A 27,570-nucleotide genomic window follows, 5' to 3' on the forward strand; every position below is an offset into this window, starting at 1 on the left:
AGAAAAACAAAACAAACTACTACAACACATTTAGCAGTATAGGTGAAGCATTAAAAAGCTCAGTTACACACCAACACCACACACTACAATTTATGCAGATAGTTCAGTAAAATTTATAAAAGCGGTATTAAGCAGATAAATGTATTGATATCATGATATGCATCGATTACTGGACGTACAATGATACACAATGAGAAACAACATGGAGCCGCACCACAGACTGAGATTCACCAGATCACAGAGACATCAAAAAGACAGAAACATGTTAGTGTCAGAGCTCACGTCTGTCCAGCAGAGGGTCCATGTCCTTTAAATTCAGGAGGAATACTCATGGACCAGTCACTTTTCAGGGACACACAGCTGGGTTCAGGTCCAGACCAGTCTGGACTCTGATGGATCCTGACACACAAAGATCATAAAACAGGATCATCAATAATGTTTGAAAGCAGTGGCTGACCACTAGAGGGCACTATGGCACCGCCCCCTCAAAATACTGAGTTAAAAGAAAATCTACAACATAATTAATGAATTAGAAATAAATCTGGTTTGTTCAGTCAGTCTGTCAGTGTGAATTTAAATGTGTTCCAACACCACTTCAGTTTTTTAATTTCTGTGAGAGTAAAGTCCACTTCCTGTTTGTGTCGCTGCTCATTAAAAGTCTGAAATGTTTCTGACTGTCCATAATCATGTGACTTGAGGCTGAGTTTTGATTTGATTTTCAGTCTTTCCCTCAGGGATGCAGCTCTGACAGAAATATTTTCATGTTTGTTTGTCTAAATTTTACTGGACAAATCACTCACATGTAGCGCAAGAGTTTCACTCACCGACGCCACTCTGGACGGAAAAAGTATTCAAGCTACTACTTTTGTCTTACTTTGTGGTTTTGTGATCATCACATGACATCATTTGAAGCAAAGATCAGCACAAAGCACTCTTTGGAATCCTCAAAGTGCGGTTTGAAGATTTCAGTTGAAGCTTTTTGTTAGTAGAATTGAAAACAAGAAGGCCATTGCAGACTAACTAAGTTACAATACTTAGTTATCCACTGGTAACGTGAAATATCAAGTAACATAACATGACATTGCAATTCAAAGCACTGATTTTAGCACCATGCACTCTGGAATATCTGAAGCTTTTAATAAAAGCTTTGAATCAAAGTCTTGCAGGCTGAATTTACAACAAGCAATTGGTTAGCAGGACGCAGATGGACAACTTCAACGGCTTCATCAGCTTCAACGGCTTCTGCAAACTTTCAGTCCGCTAACATTTTTTTTTTTTTTTTTTTGCTGGCAAAGTGAGCAACGTTTAACGATCAAAAACATTTGTAAACCCTAAAATCAAACATTTTAGTCCCTGTCTGTTGTGTGTTTGTGGCAGACTGGCTGTTGCTGGCTAATGACATTATCATTAAGTGCAAGATGTGATTGGCGGGTCGACGCAGGGAGCACTGTGGGGACTGTAGTTCAGGTTCACTTTGGACATTACAGTGTTACCGTCCGCTCTACACAGAGGCAAAACAGACTAATTTTAACATTATTTTATTTTATTTCTTTGTGGCTGATGGGATAATTTCATCGCCAAGACCCGGTGGAGAGAGGAGATCTGACGGCGCAGCTGTGTACAGAGGGACTTTTGTTCACCATTTAGACACCATTTTGGATAATTACGATGCTTTATGTGGATTATATTTCTTCAAAATGCAATGAATCCCACTTTAACAGTTAAGAATTTATATTTACTACGTGTCTTGTACTCTGCCAATCAATGCATTAATGGACGTATATCAGTTGTACAAGCTGCAGGGTTCAATGCGTGTGAAAAATGCAGCAGGTTTTAGTCAGTAAATGACAGTGTATATAATCCTGAGATAATGTGATAATGTAAAGATGTGACTTCTAATACTGTGATTTACTGTTTTTGAAAGATGATGACAGTGTTCGGGGTTTTATTTTTTTATTCATTTATTTTTTGTGTGTTCTTATTGTGTTTGTGATCCTGGGAATGACTTGATCTTTGAATTTACCCAGCAGCCCCTGCGGCGCTTAAAGTGAAACTGGTTTATCAGAAACCGACAGTGTAATCTGATGTAGCCCTGACCAAATCAATACTAAAAGTTGTCGGTTATCTGTAACTTCCACTAAATGTTTTAGCGTTATAAAATCGGTTTAGCGTTATAAAAGTTAACTTTTCAGTTAGCAGATTAATGGTTATCGAAGCTAACTTTGGGTTAGCTGTGCTCACCATTGGTCATCATTGCTCCATCCCATGCTCCTGCAGCACCCTCCACAGGACACAGAGGGATCAGCTTTTATTTTTTTATAATGTCTAAGCTCAGGCATGACTGGTCTGTTTGGGGTTATAGCTTTAAAATTAGGTCACTAGAACTATGCAGATGAGGGTGAAAATTAAGGGTTTGGGGTTTCTTAGTCTTATAAAAAACAGGTGGGATGTGATGTCAATTTGGAATAAATGCAAAAACAACAACAAACAAACACAAAAACAGATGAAAATGTGCACAAAAAACCCAAAACATACAACTACAACACACATTTAGCAGTAAAACTGAAGTATTAAAAAGCTCAGTTACACACCAACGCCACACACTACAATTTAGGTAGATATTTAATTTTTTTTATAAAAGTGGTATTAAGCACACAAATGTATTGATATCATGTACAAACTAGAAGCACTCAGAGAGTGCAAACCTGCGCCAAGGCCATGGGGTCACTGACGCCATAACATCTACACACCGTGGAATCACTGAACCTAAGAAAGTCTAACAATGATGTTTGCTCAGTAGTAAAAAAAAAGTTTCATCTGCTGTGACTGGATAGCATGTATCCTTAGCGCTTGGCATCACTGTTTATTGCAACTTGCACCTTTCCCAGAAGCTACTGTCATCTGAGCACTGATATTAATATTGCATGTGCTTATAGACAAAAACAAATAAGAGACAAAATTCAATTTATTATTCAACTAAACTGCAAATATATGAATTTTTTAACATTTATGAAACACTTCTCTAAACAAGGCCATAGGGTCACTGACCCTAAAGAGACTCCCTCCTTGGCACAGTGATCTATTCAACAATTCAGTGTTACAATCAAAACTATGATACACACACTTTTCTTTCCTTTATATTTGACATCATTGACCATGAAAACATACCACTAGAACTTGCAATCACTTTTATGTCTTTATTAGTTCAAAAGTTATTGTATAAAAATGATTTTTTTGGTAATGGCGGTTTTCTTCTGGATCGAGCTCCATAACATTTGAAGCTACATCAAATCTGATGACACCTTAATGAATCAGTACAGATTCAGCTACAATTTGGTGTTAGTTGTGCATCTCTAGCTTCATTTGTCACCTCACACTGACACATTTTCTATTTTCCCTATATTTTTGCATATTCTGGATCACCAGATCCGGAATCCGGATCCGATCATCACCAAACTTTGTTGTTTGATAGAACATTTGACTATGTTACACCTTTTTTTTTCAAGCCTTTCTGCCTTGTTTTTGTGGAGTTAGAAACTAAAATGTCAAAATTCCCCCTATCCCACAATGGTGAAGAATCCTTTAAAAAACTTCCTGGATCCGGATCGTGATCCGGATCACCACTAAAATTTAATCACTTGTTCCTCTTGTCATTTCCAACCACTCCACAAAATGTCATCAAAATCCATTCAAAACGTTTTGAGTTATCCTGCTGACAAACAGACAGACAGACAAACAAACAAACGTGACCGAAAACATAACCTCCTTGACGGAGGTAATGATTGGACGTCCAGTGATGCACATTGAGAAACAACGTGGAGCCTCACCACAGACTGAGATTCACCAGATCATAGAGACATCATAAAGACAGAAACATGTTAGTGTCAGTCAGAGCTCACGTCTGTCCAGCAGAGGGTCCACGTCCTTTAAAATCAGGAAGACTACCAATGGACCAGTCACTTTTCAGGGACACACAACTGGGTCCAGCTCCAGACCAGTCTTGACTCTGATGGAGTCTGACCGAAAAACAGAACAAACACAAGTAAAGATCAGAAAACATGGTTATAAATAATGTTTGAAAGCAGTGGTAGCTGGTCACTAGAGGGCGATATGGTACCACCACCTCAAAATCTACACCATAATTAATGAATTAGAAATAAGTCTGGTTTGTTCAGAATCTCTCAGTGTGAATGTAAACTCACCGAGTGTTCTCTATTTGTAGCCATGCTAGCATGGACAGAGGATGCACCCAGAAAAAAAGTGTGAATGTGTTTGTAAAACTAATCACAGATGTGCTGCTCTTGTTTACTGCATTTCCACTGCGCTGTGAGACACAGCGAGATGACACAAACTGCATTGTCATCTCCAAGCTGCTGCACAAACAGCAGACTAACATCCACCGCCCACATACTGAACATATGAGGACCGGATTACGTGTACCGGATGTCTCATGCCAGTACTTCCATAATACCGTGATCCTGTATCGACCCCTTTCGCTGAACATGAACAATGACGGTGCGGCGATGTGAGCACTGACCTCTGACCTGGTCAACAGTTACAGTTTCAGATCCTGGTCTCACCTCTGAGCTTTGATCTGGATCTCAGGGTCCCCACACAGACCGGTTTTCGTGGGTCTGTCCTGGGTGTCCGCACACTGATCCATAGCAGAGTCCACACCTTCACACAGACACAACGTGATGTCACACAGGATTTCACAGCATTCCTCTGTCACATGACAAACTCTGCTGACAGAAAACCTTTGAATTCAAGAAAAAATTCAATCTGTGGGAAGATTTAATTTTTGTCAGATTTAGGCAGCAGAACCACAGAATAGCAGAGTAACAGTGTTTGTCTCTGTAGTCTGCTACGTGCACCAGGAGGAGAAGGACAGAGATTTAGTCCAAGCAGAGACACTGACCCTCACTGTTTCACCTCCCTAACAGTTCCTCCACTGTCCACTTGAGGCTGCAAAAGCAAGCAGGTTCCCCTTCAAGTCCATGTTAAAATGTCCAACTTTAGAGCAGAAATAAGCATGTCCACAGCCTGGTACAAAAACAGTTTTGGTCTCTATGCATTGTTTCCTCCACGACAACTGGACGGGGTGAATTTTTATCTAACTTTTTAGTTTAAGATATGTAAGCCATAAAGTTCTGTAAATTTTAGGGGTGTGGTCTCTTTGAGTGACAGCTCTCGTAGCGTCTTTAGCTCAGTGTCTGCTGGATGCATCTGCTAACTGTTGTGTTGTTGCTGTGTCTGTTGTTTGGAGTATTTTAGCTCCTTTAGCAGCAGTCATTAGCATCACCCATTAGCTCCACTTAATGCATGATCAATGAGAAAACTTTAAACATCCACAACAGATAAACTGAGAGGAGAACACCACACAGTCTGAAAATATGATTTAACAAAGACCTGAACCCAGGATAGCCTGTTAGCTTAACTGGTCTGGACTCAAAGAGAGGGGCGTGTTCATCACACACTGAGGCACCCACACTCCGCCTCTTTATGCATTAATGAGTTCATCATGAATCACTGTAGGAGGGGCCATCAAATTGGTGACGCCCAGACATGGGAGTCAAAACGTTCAGGTGATGTCACGCAGACTTTGTCCAGGACAGACAGACAGTCTGTGGAAAACTCCTTAGCATGGCATAATGCTAATGCTAACAGCTTAGTGTTAGCATGAGCTAACTAAGTGCCTCCATTGTGAGCAAGAGGATTTATTATCTCATCGGTTGAACCACTTATCCAAGATTGGGTCGCAGGGCAACAGCTCCAGCAGGGGACCCCAGACCTCTCTTTTCCGGGCTACCTTTGACTGGGGTATCACGAGGCATTCCCAGGCCAGTGTAGAGATATAATCTCTCTACCTAGTCCTGGGTCTTCCCCGGGGTCTTCTCCCAGAAGGACGTGCCTGGAACACCTCCCTAAGGGAAACACCAGCCACCCTCCTAAGGAAGGCCATTTCGGCCATTTGTACCCACGATCTACAACCCCTGGCAAAAATTATGGAATCACTGGCCTCGGATGATGTTCATGCAGTTGTTTAATTTTGTAGAAAAAAAGCAGATCACAGACATGACACAAAACTAAAGTTATTTCAAATGGCAACTGATGGGGAAAGTGTAGTGACACGGACCCACAACAGGGGGCGCAAATGAACGGTTAATAGATGAGCCAAAAGGTAACAATTTAATGTTGTGAATGTGCACAACGACTATACAGACAATCTCAGAATATGATAGCAGTCAATACACAAAGGTGACGTGTGGGCAGGCTCGAGGATAGAAGACGTCTGTCCTGAGAAGAGCCGGAACCACATGATTTCCGCAGCCACCGAACCTGGTGAATACTGGAGCCGCCAAGTCCCAAATTCCCAGGTGATCACCGTCCCCGACTGTCGGATCTGGTACTGCTGGTGAGGAGCACAAACAGTGAGATGTGGGTGTGTGCACACCCAGTAACAAAAACAGTCAGAAGGTGGAAAGTCACCTCCACCTCTAATCACACACTCGTGCAGCTCCTGTTAACCACTTATCTGGTTGGAGTGTGAAGCGAAGCCGTCGCTGATCACACCAAAACGCCAATCCCACAGATAAGGCAGCACCCACAGGAAAACGGCTGCAAAGAAGTTCAGACTATAAAGTCAGTGTTAAGTTCAGACACAGCAGAGAATATTACCTTCACAGGTAGATGATATCTCGGCAAAGAGGTGGAGATGACGTCCGGGTTTTATGGAGTAGTATGATGAAGTGTAGATGGGTGACAGCTGTCATGAGATAATGAGTGACAGCTGTCACCCCCGGCTGTGTCCGTGGCGGCAGCGCCCTCTCGTGCCTGAAGCCCGCACTTCAGGCAGGGCGGCCTCTGGTGGTGGGCCAGCAGTACCTCCTCTTCTGGCGGCCCACACAATAGCAACTTTCTGGCATTAAGAAACACTATAAGAAATCAAGAAAAAAAGATTGTGACAGTCAGTAACGGTTACTTTTTTAGACCAAGCAGAGGAAAAAAATATGGAATCACTCAATTCTGAGGAATAAATTATGGAATCACCCTGTAAATTTTCATCCCCCAAACTAACACCTGCATCAAATCAGATCTGCTCGTTGACATTGACCCTATGCCATGACATTGACCCTATGTGTCTTTTTGCAAGGAATGTTTTCACAGTTTTTGCTCTATGGCAAGATGCATTATCATCTTGAAAAATGATTTCATCATCCCCAAACATCCTTTCAATTGTCCAAAATATCAACATAAACTTGTGCATTTATTGATGATGTAATGACAGCCATCTTGTTGTATGGCTGGGGGGCCTGGCTGCCTTTTGTTTCTGTTTTCTGTCTGTTGTTTTTCCTTCTAGGTGGTTTGCGTTCAGGACTGAGTGGCTGTGTGGCTGAGCTATCAGGACCTCACCCTGATCACCCGAGGCTGGTCATGTGCAGCTCGTCAGGACTCACAGCTGTGGTGCATCTACATGGATTGGAGCATGGTTGCATTTAAGTCTGGAGTACACAGTGTGTATTTGCCAGAGACTCGACCTTGTGACCAGACGGGTGAGATCGTCGTCTCGAGAGCCATCTCATCATCATGGATGCAGAGACCGTACCAGGTTTGATGCATGGTCTGTGAAAGAGGAGGGGGTGAGGTCTCACGCTCGTCAGCACACTTCCTGAGGTGCGTTAGGTTTTGTGACTAACATTAGTACAGTCAGTAAATGTGGTGTCCCTCACACCTTATTATATTGAGCTGTTATGTTAGTCGTTTAATCAGCTTCCACTGCAGTGAAGAATGTGAACTGGGTGTTCCATGCCTGCAGGGTGGGAGGCTGATTAGTGATTAAGCCAGGAAGTGTTTGCTGTTTATGTACACCTTTGAGTGTTCTCTCTGTGTGTGGAGTGGTGGACTCACATGATAGTTTCTTCTTTCACAGACTCGGTTTGTCGCGGCCACCTTGGGGGTGTCGGCGGGGTCCTTGGGTCCGAACTGTTTCTGGCTCCAGACCGTTTGTGCTGCTAGGAGCGCACCGTATATCCACCTCGCAGACCACGCACTCATTTGTTTGTACTTTAGAACATCACTGTTATGTTTATTAAATTCTGTTATCCTTTGTACCGTGCTCTGCTTATTTCATACTGGGTCCTTCAAACGCTGGTCGGTCCTCCGCCTGCGTCCGACACATAACAGTAGTCTCTGGCCAAACATCACGGACCCAGCGGTAGCAGAGGCGGTACCGCACCGGGAAGGCGGCAGCAGACGTTCAGAAGTTATCCGGATCAGTTGCGGGTGCTCTCCGCCCGGATGGTGCGTGTTGGAGAACCCATTATCGAATACTGATTTGAGCTCTCTTGCAGCCGTGTTCCTGTGTTATGCCTTATCCGTGGGTTGTTGTGGAGTGTGAATAGCGACGGCTTCGCGTCACACTCCAACCGGATAAGAGGTTAAACGGGAGCTGCATGAGTGTGTCTGTAATGGGTGAACGTGCACGGCGGAGCTCTGTGGCACGGGTCGCTGTGCTTCCTGTGTTACAGTTGTAGCCCCGTTTCCCCGGGTGAAGATAACTACTGCGTCTGTTGTGTCAGCTCCGGCGTAATTTAGTTGAAGCACATTTTTGGTTGTGTGTTACACATAGCTGCGCACAGGAAAAGCAGCATGAGTTGTTTTTCTGTTACCAAAGGGGTTTTTATTTTCAGCACTTTGGCTCCCTCTGTTGGTGACTGAGTCACATTACCGTTAATGCTCTTAAGGTGGAACAGGTGTGTTCCATTTATTTGAGCTTAACGGTATACGTCACTTATTAGTTTTGTGTTGGTTCATTTTTTGTGGGTGTTTTTTGAGTTGGTTTTTGGGTGAGATTTTGTACACTATTAGTGTTCTGGGGTCGTGCCCTTGCAGGCTGTCTGGAGCATTAAAAGGACCCAGTTAACTTTATGTTAGTCTGTTAGTCCTTCTTTTTATTTCTTTTGGTTTCACCTCCCAGGGTTTGATGGGACGGTCCTCTGGGGGGTGATGGGGGGGTAATTGGGTTGGTTTTTCTTTTTTCTTTTTTCGTTTTTGTTATTCCCTCTCTTCTCCTCTGGCTCCAGCCGTGTGAGCCGTAGGCTGTCGGTGTTGCTGGAGTGGTGCAGTTTGGTTATGCTGGGCATTTCCCAGGTAACCTCTGCACCTGGGAGGGGGGGGGGTTTGGGGTGTTGGTTTTTTTGTTGATTCCCTGTTCCACCTCCGGCTTCAGCGCGCCTTTGAGCCGTCTGCCATCGGCGTGGCTGAGGTTTGGGGCAGTGGATTATACCCGCAGCTGGTGGCTGGTTTGGAAGTCGGAGGGGTGGCGCCGTTTTGTGCCATCTGCCATTACCGCTGTTCCACTCCTCCCGGTTGACTTCTGGGGTATAGTCATGGTTGGTGACGCTGGACATGCTTCCAGTTTCCACTGCGCCGAGGGGGTGGGGTTGGGGTTGTTTTGTTTGTATGTTTTTTTTTTCCCTTTTGTTTTTCCCCCCAGTTTCCGCCCTCAGGGTGTGACTGTGGTGTCCTCTGGGGGGGAAAGGGCTGTGGGTCCATCTAGCCATGGATGGCCAGGGCTGGGTCCGTTGGTCATGACGGGGGGCGTCTCCTGGGGTTTGATGGAACGGTCCTCTGGGAGGCGCTGGGAGTCCCCATGGGTGACTTTGGATCCCAGAGGGACCTCGGCTGTGGTTATTACTCCTGGAGCTGGCGGGATGTCCTCTGGGGGGTGTTGGTCCCTACATGTCGTCCGGGGGGGAGGGGGGTGTTAGCGTTTTTTTTTTATTTGCAAGCTTAAGTTTGGGTTGTTTTTCTTTTCTCCTCTTCCCGGGGTTTGATGGGACGGTCCCCTGGGGAGGGGGGGGGGGGTGGTTTGGTTGTTTGTGTTTGTCTTTTTTGTTTTATGACTATACAGACTTTAAACATGGTTGGACAAAGGCTGACCGCACAGGTTCAAGAACTCCTGGCCACACCTGTGCAAATTGACTGACAGAAACAAAGGCAAAGATGCAGTCAGAGGAGAAGACGTCAACCGTTCTGTTAGATGAAGATTCTGTTGGAAGATGAATGCAGATACGGTTTCCAGCCATGGTCCCTGGAGGGGGGTGTTTCTCCTGGGCCAGGTTTGTGTGGTCGCCGGGAGGCTTCCCGTGAGGGTGGGGTGCTGTTGTATGGCTGGGGGGCCTGGCTGCCTTTTGTTTCTGTTTTCTGTCTGTTGTTTTTCCTTCCAGGTGGTTTGCGTTCAGGACTGAGTGGCTGTGTGGCTGAGCTATCAGGACCTCACCCTGATCACCTGAGGCTGGTCATGTGCAGCTCGTCAGGACTCACAGCTGTGGTGCATCTACATGGATTGGAGCATGGTTGCATTTAAGTCTGGAGTACACAGTGTGTATTTGCCAGAGACTCGACCTTGTGACCAGACGGGTGAGATCGTCGTCTCGAGAGCCATCTCATCATCATGGATGCAGAGACCGTACCAGGTTTGATGCATGGTCTGTGAAAGAGGAGGGGGTGAGGTCTCACGCTCGTCAGCACACTTCCTGAGGTATGTTAGGTTTTGTGACTAACAGTAGTACAGTCAGTAAATGTGGTGTCCCTCACACCTTATTATATTGAGCTGTTATGTTAGTCGTTTAATCAGCTTCCACTGCAGTGAAGAATGTGAACTGGGTGTTCTATGCCTGCAGGGTGGGAAGCTGATTAGTGATTAAGCCAGGAAGTGTTTGCTGTTTATGTACACCTTTGAGTGGTCTCTCTGTGTGTGGAGTGTGGACTCACATGATAGTTTCTTCTTTCACAGACTCGGTTTGTCGCGGCCACCTGGGGGGGTGTCGGCGGGGTCCTTGGGTCCGAACTGTTTCTGGCTCCGGACCGTTTGTGCTGCTAGGAGCGCACCGTATCTCCACCTCGCAGACCGCGCACTCATTTGTTTGTACTTTAGCACATCACTGTTATGTTTATTAAATTCTGTTATCCTTTGTACCATGCTCTGCTTATTTCATACTGGGTCCTTCAAATGCTGGTCGGTCCTCCGCCCGCGTCCGACACATAACACATCTCCCCAGTGCCTTTACCTGACAGGCAGCCCCATATCATCAATGGCTGTGGAAATTTACATGTTCTCTTCAGGCAGTCATCTTTATAAATCTCATTGGAACGGCACCAAACAAAAGTTCCAGCATCATCACCTTGCCCAATACAGATTTGAGATTCATCACTGAATATCACTTTCATCCAGTCATCCACAGTCCACGATTGCTTTTCCTTAGCCCATTGTAACCTTGTTTTTTCTGTTTAGGTGTTAATAATGGCTTTTGTTTAGCTTTTCTGTATGTAAATCCCATTTCCTTTAGGCGGTTTCTTACAGTTCGGTCACAGATGTTGACTCCAGTTTCCTCCCATTCGTTCCTCATTTGTTTTGTTGTGCATTTTTTGATTTTTGAGACATATTGCTTTAAGTTTTCTGTCTTGACGCTTTGATGTCTTCCTTGGTCTACCAGTATGTTTGCCTTTAACAACCTTCCCATGTTGTTTGTATTTGGTCCAGAGTTTAGACACAGCTGACTGTGAACAACCAACATCTTTTGCAACATTGCGTGATGATTTACCCTCTTTTAAGAGTTTGATAATCCTCTCCTTTGTTTCAATTGACATCTCTCGTGTTGGAGCCATGATTCATGTCAGTCCACTTGGTGCAACAGCTCTCCAAGGTGTGATCACTCCTTTTTAGATGCAGACTAACAAGCAGATCTGATATGATGCAGGTGTTAGTTTTGTGGATGAAAATTTACAGGGTGATTCCATAATTTTTTCCTCAGAATTGAGTGATTCCATATTTTTTTCCTGTGCTTGGTCTAAAAAAGTAACCGTTACTGACTGCCACTATCTTTTTTTCTTGATTTCTTATAGTGTTTCTTAAAGCCAGAAAGTTGCCATTTGAAATTACTTTAGTTTTGTGTCATGTCTGTGATCTGCTTTTTTTCTACAAAATTAAACAACTGAATGAACATCCTCCGAGGCCGGTGATTCCATAATTTTTGCCAGGGGTTGTAGTTCTTTCAGTCATGACTCAACCCTCATGACCATAGGTGAGAGTAGGAACAAAGACTGACCAGTAGATCGAGAGCTTCACTTTTTGGCTCAGCTTCGTTTTTGTCACAACAGTACAGTAGAGCAAATGCAATACCGCCCCTGCTGCACCGATTCCCCGGCTAATCTCACAATCCATTGTCCCCTCAATCGTGAACAAGACCACAAGATCCTTGTCCCAAGTGAAGGATTCCCTATCTGCAGTAGCCAGTCCTTTGGTTTCCTGCTGAGAACCATGACCTCAAATTTAGAGGTGCTGATCCTCATCCCAGCTGCTCACATTCGGCTGCAAACTGATCCAGTGACTGTTGGATGTCACAAGCCAATGAAGCCGACAGGACCACATCATCTGCAAAAAGCAGTGATGAGAACCTGAGCCCACCAAACTGGAAACCCACCTCCCCCCAACTACACCCTGATATCCACTCCCTGGTGGATGCCAACCCCCACCGGAAACGAGTCTGACTTACTGCTGAACACCTGAACACAGCTCTTGCTTTGTGAGTACAGAGACTGGATGGCCCTGAGAAGGTGCATGTCTGTTATTAATTAATTATATTTTTGGGGAGTAGCATCTGCGTGCCTGTTATTAATTTGTGTTTATGAGGGAGTGGCATCTGCGCGTCTCTTATTATTACATCTGCGAAGGACGTAATAAAATGACTTACATTTGTCTGTCTGTCTGTATGTCTATCTGGCTGTTTGCACGATTACGTCAAAACTATTGCATGGATTTTTATGAACTTTTTAACACAGATAGTACATATTACGCCATGGAAGACTCCATTAAATTTTGGAGGTGATCTGGCCAGATTCTGGATCAAGTTTCACTTGATATAGTCTTTGAAGGATTACGTCAAAACTACTTAATGGATTCTCACCAAATTTTCACCACAGATACATATTAGGCCATGGAAAACTCTGTTAAATTTTGGAAGTGATTTGGATCCAACTCCTGATTCTGGATCAAGATTTCACTTCATATACGCTTTGAAGGATTACGTCAAAACTACTTCATAGATTCTCACCAAATTTTCACCATGGATACATATTAGGCCATGGAAGACTTCACTGAATTTTGGAGGTGATCTGGATGTGAATCCGGATTCTGGATCAAGATTTAACTTTATATACGTGTTAAAGGATTACGTCAAAACTATTTGATGGATTCTCACCAAATTTTCACCATGGATACATATTAGGCCATGGAAGACTCCATTAAATTTTGGAGGTGATCCGGATCCAAATCCAGATTCTGGATCAAGATTTCACTTTATATACGCTTCACAGGATTACGCCAAAACTACTTCATTTGTCTCCAAATTTGCACCACAGATATATATTAGGCCATGGAAGACTCAGTTAAATTTTAGAGGTGATCTGGAACATGATCACCTCTTGTTTCTGGATCACGTTTCAGTTTATATACACTTGAAAGGATTACGTCAAAACTACTTAATGGATTCTCACCAAATTTCAACACAGGTAAATATTAGGGCATGGAAGTCTCCACTGAATTTTGAAGGTGATCCGAATCTGGATCAGGATCCAGATCCGGATCTGGATCTGAATTTCATTCATTTTGGAATACGGCTGTAACATAACAATATGTTGAGAAAATGAAGTGCTCTGAAGACTTTCCGGATGCACTGTGTTTTCAAATGGGTCAAAATGCTGTTGCTAGAGTATTAAAAAGGAGAAGAAAGTTTGACCATATCACCTTAATGTTGGCCTTCCTTCACTGGCCAAGATTAAGTTACTGTACAGTTACTGTGCAGGTGTCTGTTAGGAGTTGATTAGCTGTGCACCCAAATTAGCAAATCAGCTTGTGGCAGAGCAGGGAGTGATCAGATTCAGGGTTAGGATCAGAGGAGCTTGAGGATCAGATTGAGAACCCTATCCAGAGTCCCATTTTAAAGACAAGTAAACCTCCACACTAACCAGCAACAGCTGGTTAGAAACAAACAAACATTGATTTTTGACAATTGACCCTTCTTTGTTGGCTGTCTGCATTCCGGGGTCCCACCTTCATCCATTTAGTGGTGTTAACTATAACAGAGTGGCTATATGCCCAACCGTTGGTTCAATAAAGTAAATATGCGAGCATATACACCCAACCACAACCGACTAATGAGCGCGACTGTAAGTTCACTTCCGGTTTCAACGCAGGGGAAAAAAAGGCAGATATTTTCTTGCCGGCTGCAGGAGGGTTTGCAGTCCACAGAGGGGCTGTGATCTAAAGAGGTTCTGTTTGGCTCATCACGCCCAGGGAACTGTGTCAAACTAATACCATCTTACAAGCAACAAGCAGCATTTTGTTCATAAAAACTGTTTTGTCGTCGTTAACAGGCTTCCGTTCAAAATGCAGTTTGTCTCCTTTATCCATTGCAGTGTTTTTTTCCCTCAGTAATTAAAGACGCCGCCATTAAATTTGTCAAACATACGTAGCTTTTCACGGCACAATAAAGCCTTAAAAAAGTGGTCTAAAAAACGTAGTTTAGATGCACAAAACATGTCAAATACACAATCACAGTTGGGCAAATAAGGTAAGACATTGTGTTTATCTGCCCAACGGTTGAGCGTGTAATGTTCCATGTATGACTTATCTGCCCAACAGTTGGGCAAATAGCCTTTGCCTAACAATAACAGCAGTAAAACCTGTATGAAAATTCCCCGTCTATGATGTCACTGACGTGTCTGTATTCCTGAACAAACACCATCACTGCCTCATTGATCCAGTAAATAACCATGTGTGATCTGCTGGTCAACAGCCAACAGAACCTCTTCCACCGTCCCACAAGGATCCACAGGAACAATCCCATTCCCATGATGGATAGACAAAATGTTATGTTTCCTCCAGGAAACACATAACATTTAAAACTTCATGAAATCAGTCAAAAGTCATATACTGACCTGATCCTGAGCAGACAACTGAAGAGATGAAAACACAGACAAAAGTGGAAAAAAAAATTGAATTTGTGAGAAGAACTTCTCAGGTAAACCTCCACAACCTCTTTACAACACGCACAGAACTGTAAGTGAGCAGATGAACCACACCTTGAATGGACTTAAGCTGCAGCTCCCCAGTACAAAGTCCTATGTGCTGTTGACATTTCGTGCTTAACTGCCTCATCAAAAGTTTATGAGGGTTATTGTACCAAACCTGCAGTGGTGGGCACACTTCCAATAATCCAATAACAGATAATTATCGAAGATAATGTTTTCATTATCGGATTATCTTTTTAGATAACTTTAAAAACCATTATCGAACCAATTATCTTCCAATTAATTTTTGTCCGATAACTTTTAAACCGATAAACAAAATAAACAAAGCTGAACAGCGACAAGAATTTTTAAAATTTAAAATCAGTTCAGCACCCACCTGTTAAAAGTTTTGTAACAGATGCACAGTTATAACCTCTGCAAACAGAAGAGAACTGCTTGTATGAAAAGCGTCTCAATCCTCTGCAGACAAAGGAGAAATGGCCAAAATAAATAAATAAATAAAACATTTCCTTTAACACCATAACGATATGCTGGCAATATCACCTAAGTCATCCAGAGGCATACATTTTTAACTTATGGTTCAAATTTTACCCAAACTAATTTTGGACAAGTTATTTAAAATTACTGTCATGTCTGAAGTTTTATAAAGTGAAAATATCAGATATACGAGGTCTGTGAGAAAAGTATCGGACCTTTTTATTTTTTTCAAAAACCATATGGATTTGAATCACGTGTGATTGGATCAGCCAAGCTTGAACCTTCGTGCGCATCCGTGATTTTTTTCACGCCTGTCGGTTGCGTCATTCGCCTGTGAGCAGGCTTTGTGTGAGCACTGGTCCACCCCTCTCGTCAGATTTTTATTGCGAATAAATGTCTGAACGATTTGGAGCTTTGCTGCATCAATTTTTTCCAGAAACTGTGAAAGACCTCCAGGTGGACACCATTCGGAAAATTAATATGGCTTTCAGGGACGATTTTATGGGGATTAACCAGATTAATCAATCAATCAATCAATCAATTTTTTTATATAGCGCCAAATCACAACAAACAGTTGCCCCAAGGCGCTTTATATTGTAAGGCAAGGCCATACAATAATTATGTAAAACCCCAATGGTCAAAACGACCCCCTGTGAGCAAGCACTTGGCTACAGTGGGAAGGAAAAACTCCCTTTTAACAGGAAGAAACCTCCAGCAGAACCAGGCTCAGGGAGGGGCAGTCTTCTGCTGGGACTGGTTGGGGCTGAGGGAGAGAACCAGGAAAAAGACATGCTGTGGAGGGGAGCAGAGATCGATCACTAATGATTAAATGCAGAGTGGTGCATACAGAGCAAAAAGAGAAAGAAACAGTGCATCATGGGAACCCCCCAGCAGTCTACGTCTATAGCAGCATAACTAAGGGATGGTTCAGGGTCACCTGATCCAGCCCTAACTATAAGCTTTAGCAAAAAGGAAAGTTTTAAGCCTAATCTTAAAAGTAGAGAGGGTGTCTGTCTCCCTGATCTGAATTGGGAGCTGGTTCCACAGGAGAGGAGCCTGAAAGCTGAAGGCTCTTTATGTCTGTAAGACAATCCTGCAGTTTAGCTAATTGGTGTGTGTCCTCTGGCTTCATGGATAGATAAAGCTGGGTATCATCTGCGTAACAATGAAAATTTAAGCAATACCGTCTAATAATACTGCCTAAGGGAAGCATGTATAAAGTGAATAAAATTGGTCCTAGCACAGAACCTTGTGGAACTCCATAATTAACTTTAGTCTGTGAAGAAGATTCCCCATTTACATGAACAAATTGTAATCTATTAGACAAATATGATTCAAACCACCGCAGCGCAGTGCCTTTAATACCTATGGCAGATTAAGGAGTGTTACTGCCGCTTTAAGGACGGCCCACAAGTCCTGAGAGCGCGGCGCGCTCCCAGCCCCCATCAACATGCTCAGACCCCGCTGAAACAACCAGATCATTTCCAACGTGAAGGCTTTGTTGATCCGGGACGTCGTCTGACTTTCAAAAAAAGGCAGGAGACGTGGACATCAACACTTTTTCGGCACATTCCACTGTTACAGGAGTGTTTTTCATGGAAAGAAAAGCGGAGGGACGCGCCACGGAGCCGTTCATTACGCTGGACAAAACCACCTCGGTGTTGGTCTCACAGGACGGCTTTCAGATGGATTCCGGTTGCTTTTCAGTCGTGTGATTATCCGATTGTGATTGTGTATGAGCTGGACATGCCCCAACATGTCCTGGAAGGCTTCATCACGGCGTTGCTTTGCGCCATGCGGCTCCACCACTCCTCCTCTTTCCATGACAAAAACTCCTGTAACAGTGGAATGTGCCGTTCATTTCTAAACTGGACGCTGTCTTGATCCGGTATGTCGTCTGACTAGCACAGGAATTGTGAAAAGACCTGGACATCAGCACTTTTTCAGCACATTAAGACAGACGTGCAGAGGAGTTCCGCACGTCGCGGTGGAGCCGCATGGCACAAAGCAACGCCGTGATGAATCCTTCCAGGACATGTTGGGGCATGTCCAGCTCATACACAATCACAATCGGATAATCACACGACTGAAAAGCAACCGGAATCCATCTGAAAGCCATCTCAAAGCCGTCCTGTGAGACCAACACCGAGGTGCTTTTGTCCCGCGTAATGAACAGCTCCGTGGCGCGTCCCTCCACTTTTCTTTCCATGAAAAAAACTCCTGTAACAGTGGAATGTGCCGAAAAAGTGCTGATGTCCACTCCTTCTGCCTTTTTGTGAAAGTCTGACGAGGTCCCGGATCAACAAAGCCTTCACATTGGAAATTATCTGGTTGTTTCAGCGGGGTCTGAGCATGTCGATTGGCGCTGGGAGCGTGCCACGCTCTCAGCAGTTGTGGGCCGTCCTTAAAGCGGCAGTAGCACTCCTTAATCTGTATAATCCCCATAAAATCATCCCTGAAAGCCATATTAATTTTCAGAACGGTGTCCACCTGGAGGTCTCTCACAGTTTCTGGAAATAAATTGATGCAGCAAAGCTCCAAATCATTCAGACATTTATTCGCAATAAAAATCCGACGAGAGGGGTGGACCACTGCTCACAGGCGAATGATGCAACCAACAGGCGTGACAAAACTCATGCATGCGCACGAAGGTTCAAGCTTGGCTGATGCAATCATACATGATTCAAAACCATATGGTTTTTGAAAAAAATAAAAAGGTCGGATACTTTTCTCACAGACCTTGTATGTTTTAGTTTTAAAGTAATGTGCTAATTTTTAAGGTTTTGTGAGCACATGCTGTGCCCCGCAGTACATTATGGGTACGATGATGTAATCTCAGTACGTCACAACAGGACAAATGCATTTCAGACACTCTGTTCAGTTCCACGGACAACAGCATTAAACTCTAGTGCCTAAAACTCTCTTGAATATATTCTCTGCGTTTATAGACGTTGGTTTTGTATTTGCGCATTTTAAATGTAGCAGACAGGGATTATCTGGAATTTTGTTTTCAAGGCCTCGACTGCCATCTACTGGCCAGTAGTGTTCATGGCAGTATTTGCCCTAAGTACTAAGCGTCTGGGAACCAGTAGATGGTAGTGTTCTATTTATTTTGACCCCGGTTATATCAGATGATTGTCAAATCAACTTTTTGGCTTTGCAAATGTTTTTTTTTTTTAACAAATGAAGTTTAAAAACAAAACAAAACAACAGCAAAGTAATAATAATAATAATAATAATAATAATAACAATAATAATAACATTACAAGCCAGCTCTGCAGTGTTTGCACAGGCACAGCGCAAACGTTTGGATGCTTGTAGCTTTTCAGCAGCAGGAAACCTTCACGACGGCCGACCACAGGAATATATCAAACAGGTTTGATTCTCATTCGACCATATGATCGGCGATCAGGAGGTGGTCGTCAGATGTTAACCGCAGCTTGATACTCCACATACACTACACGATGCAGGACGCACGATTAACCTGAAACTCGGTCCAAAAAATTCCTGCATCAAAAATCATCTCGCACAGTGTAAAGCACGTTTTACAACATCATAAAACGTGCGCACATTCTCTCCACATGCAAAACATTTTGCGATGACACTTCCAGGGCTCCGTAAAAATGCTTATTTTTACAAATAAAAAAATGGAATATTTTACAAAAGCACATTTATCTTTAAGCACCAACACATGACAGACGTCACATTAATGTGTTGGTTTACATAATGAATGACTGAACCAATCAGTGTTTAGCAGAGGCACTTGTACCTAGAATACTTTGCGATCTGTCTGTTTGTTACAAAACCTCAGAATTAGTGCATTATTCAACATTAAAAGATATATGTTATATTTTAACTTTGTACAAATGACAGAATTGACACTAATGGAGTTATTCTATCGGTATTAATGTTATTTATAAATCAAAACCATAACTCAGCATGACTTTATTTTTCAAGACCTCCGCCTGACCGGAGCATTGTAATTGATAAAGAGCTGGCTTTATGGCTACTCTTGGGGTGCCTCTGTGCTGGGAGCGTTGTAGTAAACAAGAGCTTCCAGCAGGGGCAGAATGTTGAAAGAAAAAAGTGTGGTCTCATTGTTTGGGTCTGTTGTTATTTTTAATATAATTAGAAGCTATTAAATTTGTTTTACTAGTAGTTGTAAATGTGCCAGAGATAATATTGGAATTTATCAGTTATCTGTAACTTCGCAGTCTAGTCCATCATTAATTTATTTTGGATTCTTGTGAGTCATTCAGGGTTGCCACAGTGGATCCACAAACTGATTTGGTACACGTTTTACACTGTAAAGGTTTATGTCCTTCCTGATGCATCAGCAGATGTACATGGATTTGAACATGTGGGCTTGAAGCAGGTTTATTGTCTGATTTAGTTGTTGCATAAGCACAAGTCTGAAGATGATTCCTCCAGGAAACAAACAGTAACATTCAAAACTTTATGAAATCAGCCAAAAGTCAAATACTGACCTGCTCATCAACGGGCAACAGAAGAGATAAAAACTCTTGGACCAAAGTGGAAGAAAAAGACTGAGTTTGTGAGAAGAGAAGAACCTCTGAGGTAAACCTCCACAGCCTCTTTACCACACACACAGAACTGTATGTGAGAACACAAATGTCTGTATCAGTTGAACCACACCTTAAATGGACTCTGTCCTTTTTTGTGTCCTTCATAAAGAGACTGTTGAATCACACTTTGTCTCCTCACCTGAGACCAATTTGTCAAGAGTTGGCTTACCAGGAGCTAATGCTCCAGACAATACACCTCTGGAGCACACAAACACTTCCACCACTCTAAAGCCCAATTTACACCGGGCCTGCGTAGAGTTGTGTAGAGCTGCGCATCTACAACCCCTGGCAATAATTATGGAATCACCGGCGGAGGATGTTCATTCAGTTGTTTAATTTTGTAGGAAAAAAAGCAGATCACAGACATGACACAAAACTAAAGTCATTTCAAACGGCAACTTTCTGGCTTTAAGAAACACTATAAGAAATCAAGGAAAAATAATTGTGGCAGTCAGTAACGGTTACTTTTTTAGACCAAGCAGAGGGGAAAAAAAATACGGACTCACTCAATTCTGAGGAAAAAAGTATGGAATCACCCTGTAAATTTTCATCCCCAAAACTAACACCTGCATCAAATCAGATCTGCTCATTAGTCTGCATCTAAAAAGGAGTGATCACACCTTGGAGAGCTGTTGCACCAAGTGGACTGACATGAATCATGGCTCCAACATGAGAGATGTCAATTGAAACAAAGGAGAGGATTATCAAACTCTTAGAAGAGGGTAAATCATCATGCAATGTTGCAAAAGATTTTGGTTGTTCACAGTCAGCTGTGTCTAAACTCTGGACCAAATACAAACAACATGGGAAGGTTGTTAAAGGCAAACATACTGGTAGACCGAGGAAGACATCAAAGCGTCAAGACAGAAAACTTAAAGCAATATGTCTTAAAAATCGAAAATGCACAACAAAACAAATGAGGAACGAATGGGAGGAAACTGGAGTCAACGTTTGTGACCGAACTGTAAGAAACCGCCTAAAGGAAATGGGATTTACATACAGAAAAGCTAAACGAAAGCCATCATTAACACCTAAACAGAAAAAACAAGGTTACAATGGGCTAAGGAAAAGCAATCGTGGACTGTGGATGACTGGATGAAAGTCATATTCAGTGATGAATCTTGAATCTGCACTGGGCAAGGTGATGATGCTGGAACTTTTGTTTGGTGCCGTTCCAATGAGATTTATAAAGATGACTGCCTGAAGAGAACATGTACATTTCCACAGTCATTGATGATATGGGGCTGCATGTCAGGTAAAGGCACTGGGGAGATGGCTGTCATTACATCATCAATAAATGCACAAGTTTACGTTGATATTTTGGACACTTTTCTTATCCCATCAATTGAAAGGATGTTTGGGGATGATAAAATCATTTTTCAAGATGATAATGCATCTTGCCATAGAGCAAAAACTGTGAAAACATTCCTTGCAAAAAGACACATAGGGTCAATGCCATGGCCTGCAAATAGTCCGGATCTTATTCCAATTGAAAAGCTTTGGTGGAAGTTGAAGAAAATGGTCCATGACAAGGCTCCAACCTGCAAAGCTGATCTGGCAACAGCAATCAGAGAAAGTTGGAGCCAGATTGATGAAGAGTACTGTTTGTCACTCATTAAGTCCATGCCTCAGAGACTGCAAGCTGTTATAAAAGCCAGAGGTGGTGCAACAAAATACTAGTCATGTGTTGGAGCGTTCTTTTGTTTTTCATGATTCCATAATTTTTTCCTCAGAATTGAGTGATTCCATTTCTTTTTTTTCCCTCTGCTTGGTCTAAAAAAGTAACCATTACTGACTGCCACAATTTTTTTTTCCTGATTTCTTATAGTGTTTCTTAAAGCCAGAAAGTTGCCATTTGAAATGACTGTAACGGCAAGACTTCTTCACACCGCCGGTAGCCGGAGTGCTCTTCCGGGCGGCTTTGGATTTGGATTTACCGGCGGTCTGCTTGGTTGTGGCCATATTAAAACTTCCTTAGAAACTTAGAAAGCTTGTAACACTTCACTGCAGCCTGTAAAATGAGCGACCTGCCGGTCTTGTGTGCATTTGGGACACATCGGTTTTTTAGGTATAGGTGTTAAACTTTACAATCTTGCATATTTTCCAGTTTTTAAACATCAAAACTGACCAAGAGTGGTCTAGAATTACTTGTAATAGACAACTTTAGCATCACTTTATTTACAGGTATCAAGACAATACAGTGGAGAGAAAGTGTTAAGTCATTATCTATCAAAGTACCCACGTTTCATGTGAGGACTGATTGCTTTCCTGTCACTCACAATTCCACGCCCCTCTCAATCGAAGCCACGCCCTCCCACGCCAGAACGGGGCCAAAAGTTTGAAACTGAAAAAATATCTGAAAGTGGAAAAAAAGATCGGAAGGTGAAAAAAAGAAATATGAATGAAAATAAATAATTTGATCAAAAAAAATTACAGACCTGAATCAAAAATTTATTTAAACTGAAAAATATATATCTTACACTTATTTTTATTGTGATAATACTTTTTAAATTATTAGAAAATTCAAGAACAAAACTTTAATTTTCAGTTCATTGACATTTCTGTGTTGATCAGGTTGATCCAGTATCCAGCGGTGCCGTGCCGCGTCTACCTCAATGACGTCATCATTGACTTCTACCTCAAGTCAGTCCATCAGACATGAACAGAATCAATACGAGATCTTTTCTGAAACTAGAAGCAATGCACATTGTTCTGTTTCTACTCAGCCACCAGTAGGGGGCGACAGAGAAGGACTGTGTTTAAACGCCTCCTTTTTCTCTTGCAGGTACCTTCTGGAAGGAGTAGGTGGCGCTGTGGCCAAGCGGAGTCATGTCTTCAGCAGTTTCTTTTACAATCAGCTGAGCAATCAGCCAGCCGCCGGAGATAACAGCGCCCCCTCTGTTTCGTAAGAACACGACAACTAAAACTATTCATGATACGTTCTTTTCTGCTCAGAACAAATTTAATTTGAAGTTTTGTTTTCAAAAAAGAAGTGGAATCACTGATGAAGTTAGATTATTTTAAATAGTTTCATAAATTTTATCAGCATGTTAATGTGCTATTATTATTATTATTATTATTATTAATATTAATATTTCAACATAATTTTTGAATGTGTACATCTTAAAACCGTCAACCTCGCTGACTTTATTTTATTTATTTATTTACTTGTTTGTTTTGCAGTGATCGTCATATGAGACTTCAGTGGGTGAAGACGTGAACCCGAAATATTGACATTTTCGGCAAAGACTTCCCCTTGTTCCTGTCAGTCAATGGTAAGTGTGGCTGACGTCACTTCATGGTTTGTTATTTGTTTCCAGATGTGTGCTGAATTTTGTTTCAGACTTTTGACACAGACACAGAAATCAGCCTCAGAAAATGACTCGGAAAAACACTTTCCATCCAGCTGTGATGTGGTGGGCGGGGCACCAGTGTCGTAGTAATCACCGGTGTGATTGTGCACCGTGATGTGGATTATGTAACATCGTGATGAATCAGTTTTCCCACAGTAATATTACAAAACTCCCGTCAGGACAGAAATATTGTTTTAATGACATCCAGTGAAAAAATAACAGCAAATATCCATTAATTTGGAGCTCAGTGATCATTTCGGTGCAGCTGTGAGTCTGTGATGATCACAGACACAGACTGAGGTCGTCTGTGAGCCCATTAATTACTCTTTATTCATTATAACTGATAAAGATAAATATAAAATAAAGTTTGACAATAATAAAAGATGACCCTTTTAATATGCTGAAAAGTAATTTATTAATTTGCATAGAGTTTGTCAGTTTCTGTGTTTTGCCAAAACAAAGGGATTGTGGGTCAGGTGCGGTCCGCGGGCCCCAAATGGAGCAGCTGTGGGTTAAAGGTTCATCACCTGCAACACACTAAAGAATTAGCAGGAAACTCTTTCAGAGGTTGGTGCAGGAAAATTCACACGTGCAGAATCATGAAACTTAAAGTGGTTGTGTTGATTTGTTTCTGCAGTGCTCACTGGTACCTGGTGGTCATTTGCTTCCAGGGACTGGAGGAGGTTCAGCATGAGGCCCACAGGTGAGCCAGCTTTTTTAGTTTTACATTCAAACACACTGTATCTCTCAGCCTGTGTAACGTTTAACGTTTATACCACTTCATCATGAAGCTGAATAACTGGTGATACAAAATGCAAAACATGCACTGTGCACAATTTCTCCAATCACAGCCACAGAAGCTTTCTTCTGGGATGTCTTGGTGACTTTTGTCTCTCTTCTTCTTCTTGCAGTCGCTCAGTTTTTGAGAACTGTCTACTCCACACAGATTTACCATATAGTGCCATACTGTTTGTATTTATTCTCAATTGATGTAAATAAAGTTCAAGACAAATTCAGTGATTTGGAAATGTTCATGTATCCATCCCCTGACTTGTATGAAGAAAACTGGCAAAAAAAAAAAACTCATTATTTACAGGTATTATACCAAAGTGTTCCATTACTTATGCAACCCATCATTTTGGCTTTTACATTTTTAGTTAATTTCTATCAAGGTGTAGAGATTTACTCTTGAGACGCCTGTATATTTGTTTTGTGTATATGTGTGTGTGTCTCCAGTCCAAAAGGCTCCTTGAAACTGAGCCAAACATGGCACATATATACAGGGAATGATACAGGCTATTGAGCATTGTAGTTGTAGTCATAGTAGGGTGATTCTTAGACTACGGGCACTTTTATGTCCCTTGATCATATCTTATGAAAAAAAGAAAAAAGGGGAAATTTCACACTTTTATAGTTATCTTTACAATGAAAGTGTTTTAAGAAATTTGTCCTAGTAGTCTATGATGACTTTTTCACCTTTTTTCAGCATCATTATATGCAAATATTGCCGTTTTGTGCTTGTTGCACACCCAGACTTATGATCTTCAATGATAAAAATGAATAGTAAACAAACGTTTTTTCTAATGTTTTAAAATATCTCTGAATAAAATATCAGTAAAATGATCAAAACATAATTGGGGTATTCAATGTCATACAACTGTTGTGATTTTTTTTAAACAAAATGTAGTTTTCCCACACTATTGCCGTAATTTCCACCACAACAATAATGTCCCTTTAAAAAGTTTGTATGAAAGATTGTGTGGGTAGTTTCTATGGAGATAAACAGTAACATCAGAGCACATGTATATAGCGCCAAATCACAACAAACAGTTGCCCCAAGGCGCTTTATATTGTAAGGCAATGGTGTGGTGGAAATTACATTTACAAGGCCAATAGTGCCCGTAGTTAAAGAATCACCCAGTAGTAGTAGAAGTATTGGTAATAGCAGCTGTCTCTTCTTGAGACAGCTTGAGTTGCACAGTAACAGTTCTCTGGAATCTGGGATAGGTGGGAGGTGATAGCTTTGTTGGTGAAGATGACATTTTCATTTCAATTGCTGAATCAAACCCACCCAGGGGCAGGTAATCTGCCATGGTGCATGCCTTGTTTCCGACATATAAGGAATGTTTTGTGTTGCAAATTTTGTCAAAAATTAATGCCTTGAAATGATTGCGGTAAGTGGGTTCATGGCTTCAGTCTTCATGTCCATATCAGAGAGATAGGTTTTTGTTTGCTAGTTTGTCGTCCCCGTCATGAAAAGGAACTGTGAAGCCTCCATGACTGACTAATTATTTCTAATCATGGTTTATATATATATATATATATATATATATATATATATATATATATATATATATATATATATATATATATATATAGTTTGTGTTTCCAGTTTTGTTTGATGAATCCATGGCCAAACAGAATCATAGTCTGACCATTTCTGTGACTGTCAGGTTTTGACTTTGTGGACAGGTAAAGCTGTCAGAAAAAAAGGTGTTCTGACTTAAATGTGGAGTTCAGCATAAAAGAAAACCAAAATGATTGTCTGCACAGACCACCTCCGTGTCCTGCTCACAGTCTCAGCGCTGCAGTGCTCATCATAGCTGCACCGTAATCACTGAATTCCAAATTCATGGATATGTGGAATGATGTTTAATTTTATTTTATTTGGCTTTATTTAAAAAAAAAAATCAGTTTCATGGGCCTCCTGTTTTTATTGAAGAGGGAAAACAGACTTCACAAGGTGTTGACAGGATTACGCAATCCATATTGTGGCGTACAATCACAACACTGAGAACTATGACACTTCTACCCAGAAGTCATCCTGGAGGAACCTTTGTAGCACAAAAAATATTCTGAACCTTAGATTCAGCAGTGACGAGTTTGTCATGTGACACAGAGGAATGCTGGGAAATCCTGTATGACAGCATGTTGTTGTGTTTGTGTGAAGATGTGAACTCTGATATGGATCATTGTGAGGACACAGAGGAGGGACCCTCAACACCTCGTCTGTGTGGGGATCATGAGATCCAGATCAAAGATCAGAGGTGAGACCAGGATCTGAAACTGACTGTTGACTACGCTGTATATTTTTAAGTCTGTAATTTTACTTGTACGTAATTTCAATTTAGATTCAGTAATCTACTTCACCACTTTTAAAATCACAAGTAATTTTTAGTTTGCCTAAAATGGACTATCTCCTCTTTTGTACCGTGTACATACTTGTGGGGGAATAACTGATGTGATGCTAATCACCTGCTCACAGAAACTCATTAACACACATCTCTGTATTACTGATTTGATTTCATCTCACAAACACACAAAAGTCACTCAATCACTGGATGGAGAATATTTTCTAGAAGACATCAAATGCTGGAAAGTAGACATCATGCTGGAAAAATTTCTGAAGTTGTTAGTCATTATTAATGCCTTTGTTTGTAATTTGGCATTTTAAAATGGACTGTTTTTTAAATAGAATAAGAATTTCTTTCATCTGGTCATTATTGTTGGAAATATATAATAAATGCCAATATTAAAGTACACTACAATAATGCACACAAATCTCAACTCAAAGGGCTAATAATACAATAGATAAAGAAAGAAGAAGAAGATGTGAGTGATATTTGGGTTCTACTCTTCAAGAGCCATTACTAACAGGTACAAGTTATGCTCCGGAAAATATGGTATGAATTTTCTACATGGATCTCTGATTTGATTTCAGTGTATTTTAAAATTCATTAAATATCAACCGCTAAAAAGTAACTCAACCCTGGGCAGTTTTTAAGAACAGCACTTTGTCCTAAAGTACTGTTTAACACTAGAAGTTTTACTTGTAAATGAGTATTCTTTAAGCAAAATAACAGTACCTGGGGGTGGTATTGATATTGATCAACACCAGTGTAATGAGATCAATAAATTGATTTCAGTTTCTCTCCTGTAAACACTGCTACATTCAAAAAAGAAGTGCACTGAATGGAAGAAATTTTGTATTATTTTTGTACTGTATTTGCTAAACACACATTCTACTTGAAATTCTACTTGTTTTATAATATTTGTTATAA

At 41.6% G+C, this 27,570-nt stretch overlaps 1 protein-coding gene across 1 annotated transcript in view; it reads right to left on the minus strand.

Annotated features, from left to right (window-relative positions):
• Nucleotides 1–4,678, minus strand: part of LOC117530545 (NACHT, LRR and PYD domains-containing protein 3-like) — a 55,922-nt gene extending 51,244 nt beyond the window's left edge. The window contains exons 1-2 of the mRNA XM_034193440.1: nt 4,581–4,678; nt 283–399 (exon numbers count right to left, since the gene is read on the minus strand). Of these exons, the coding sequence (XP_034049331.1) occupies nt 283–399; nt 4,581–4,663 (200 nt within the window). The 5' untranslated portion in view covers nt 4,664–4,678. The remainder of the gene's footprint in view (nt 1–282; nt 400–4,580) is intronic.
• Between the last annotated feature and the right edge of the window lie 22,892 nt (nt 4,679–27,570).

Source organism: Thalassophryne amazonica, chromosome 18, assembly GCF_902500255.1.
Source record: "Thalassophryne amazonica chromosome 18, fThaAma1.1, whole genome shotgun sequence".
In the NCBI taxonomy this organism is placed as follows: Eukaryota; Metazoa; Chordata; class Actinopteri; order Batrachoidiformes; family Batrachoididae; genus Thalassophryne; species Thalassophryne amazonica.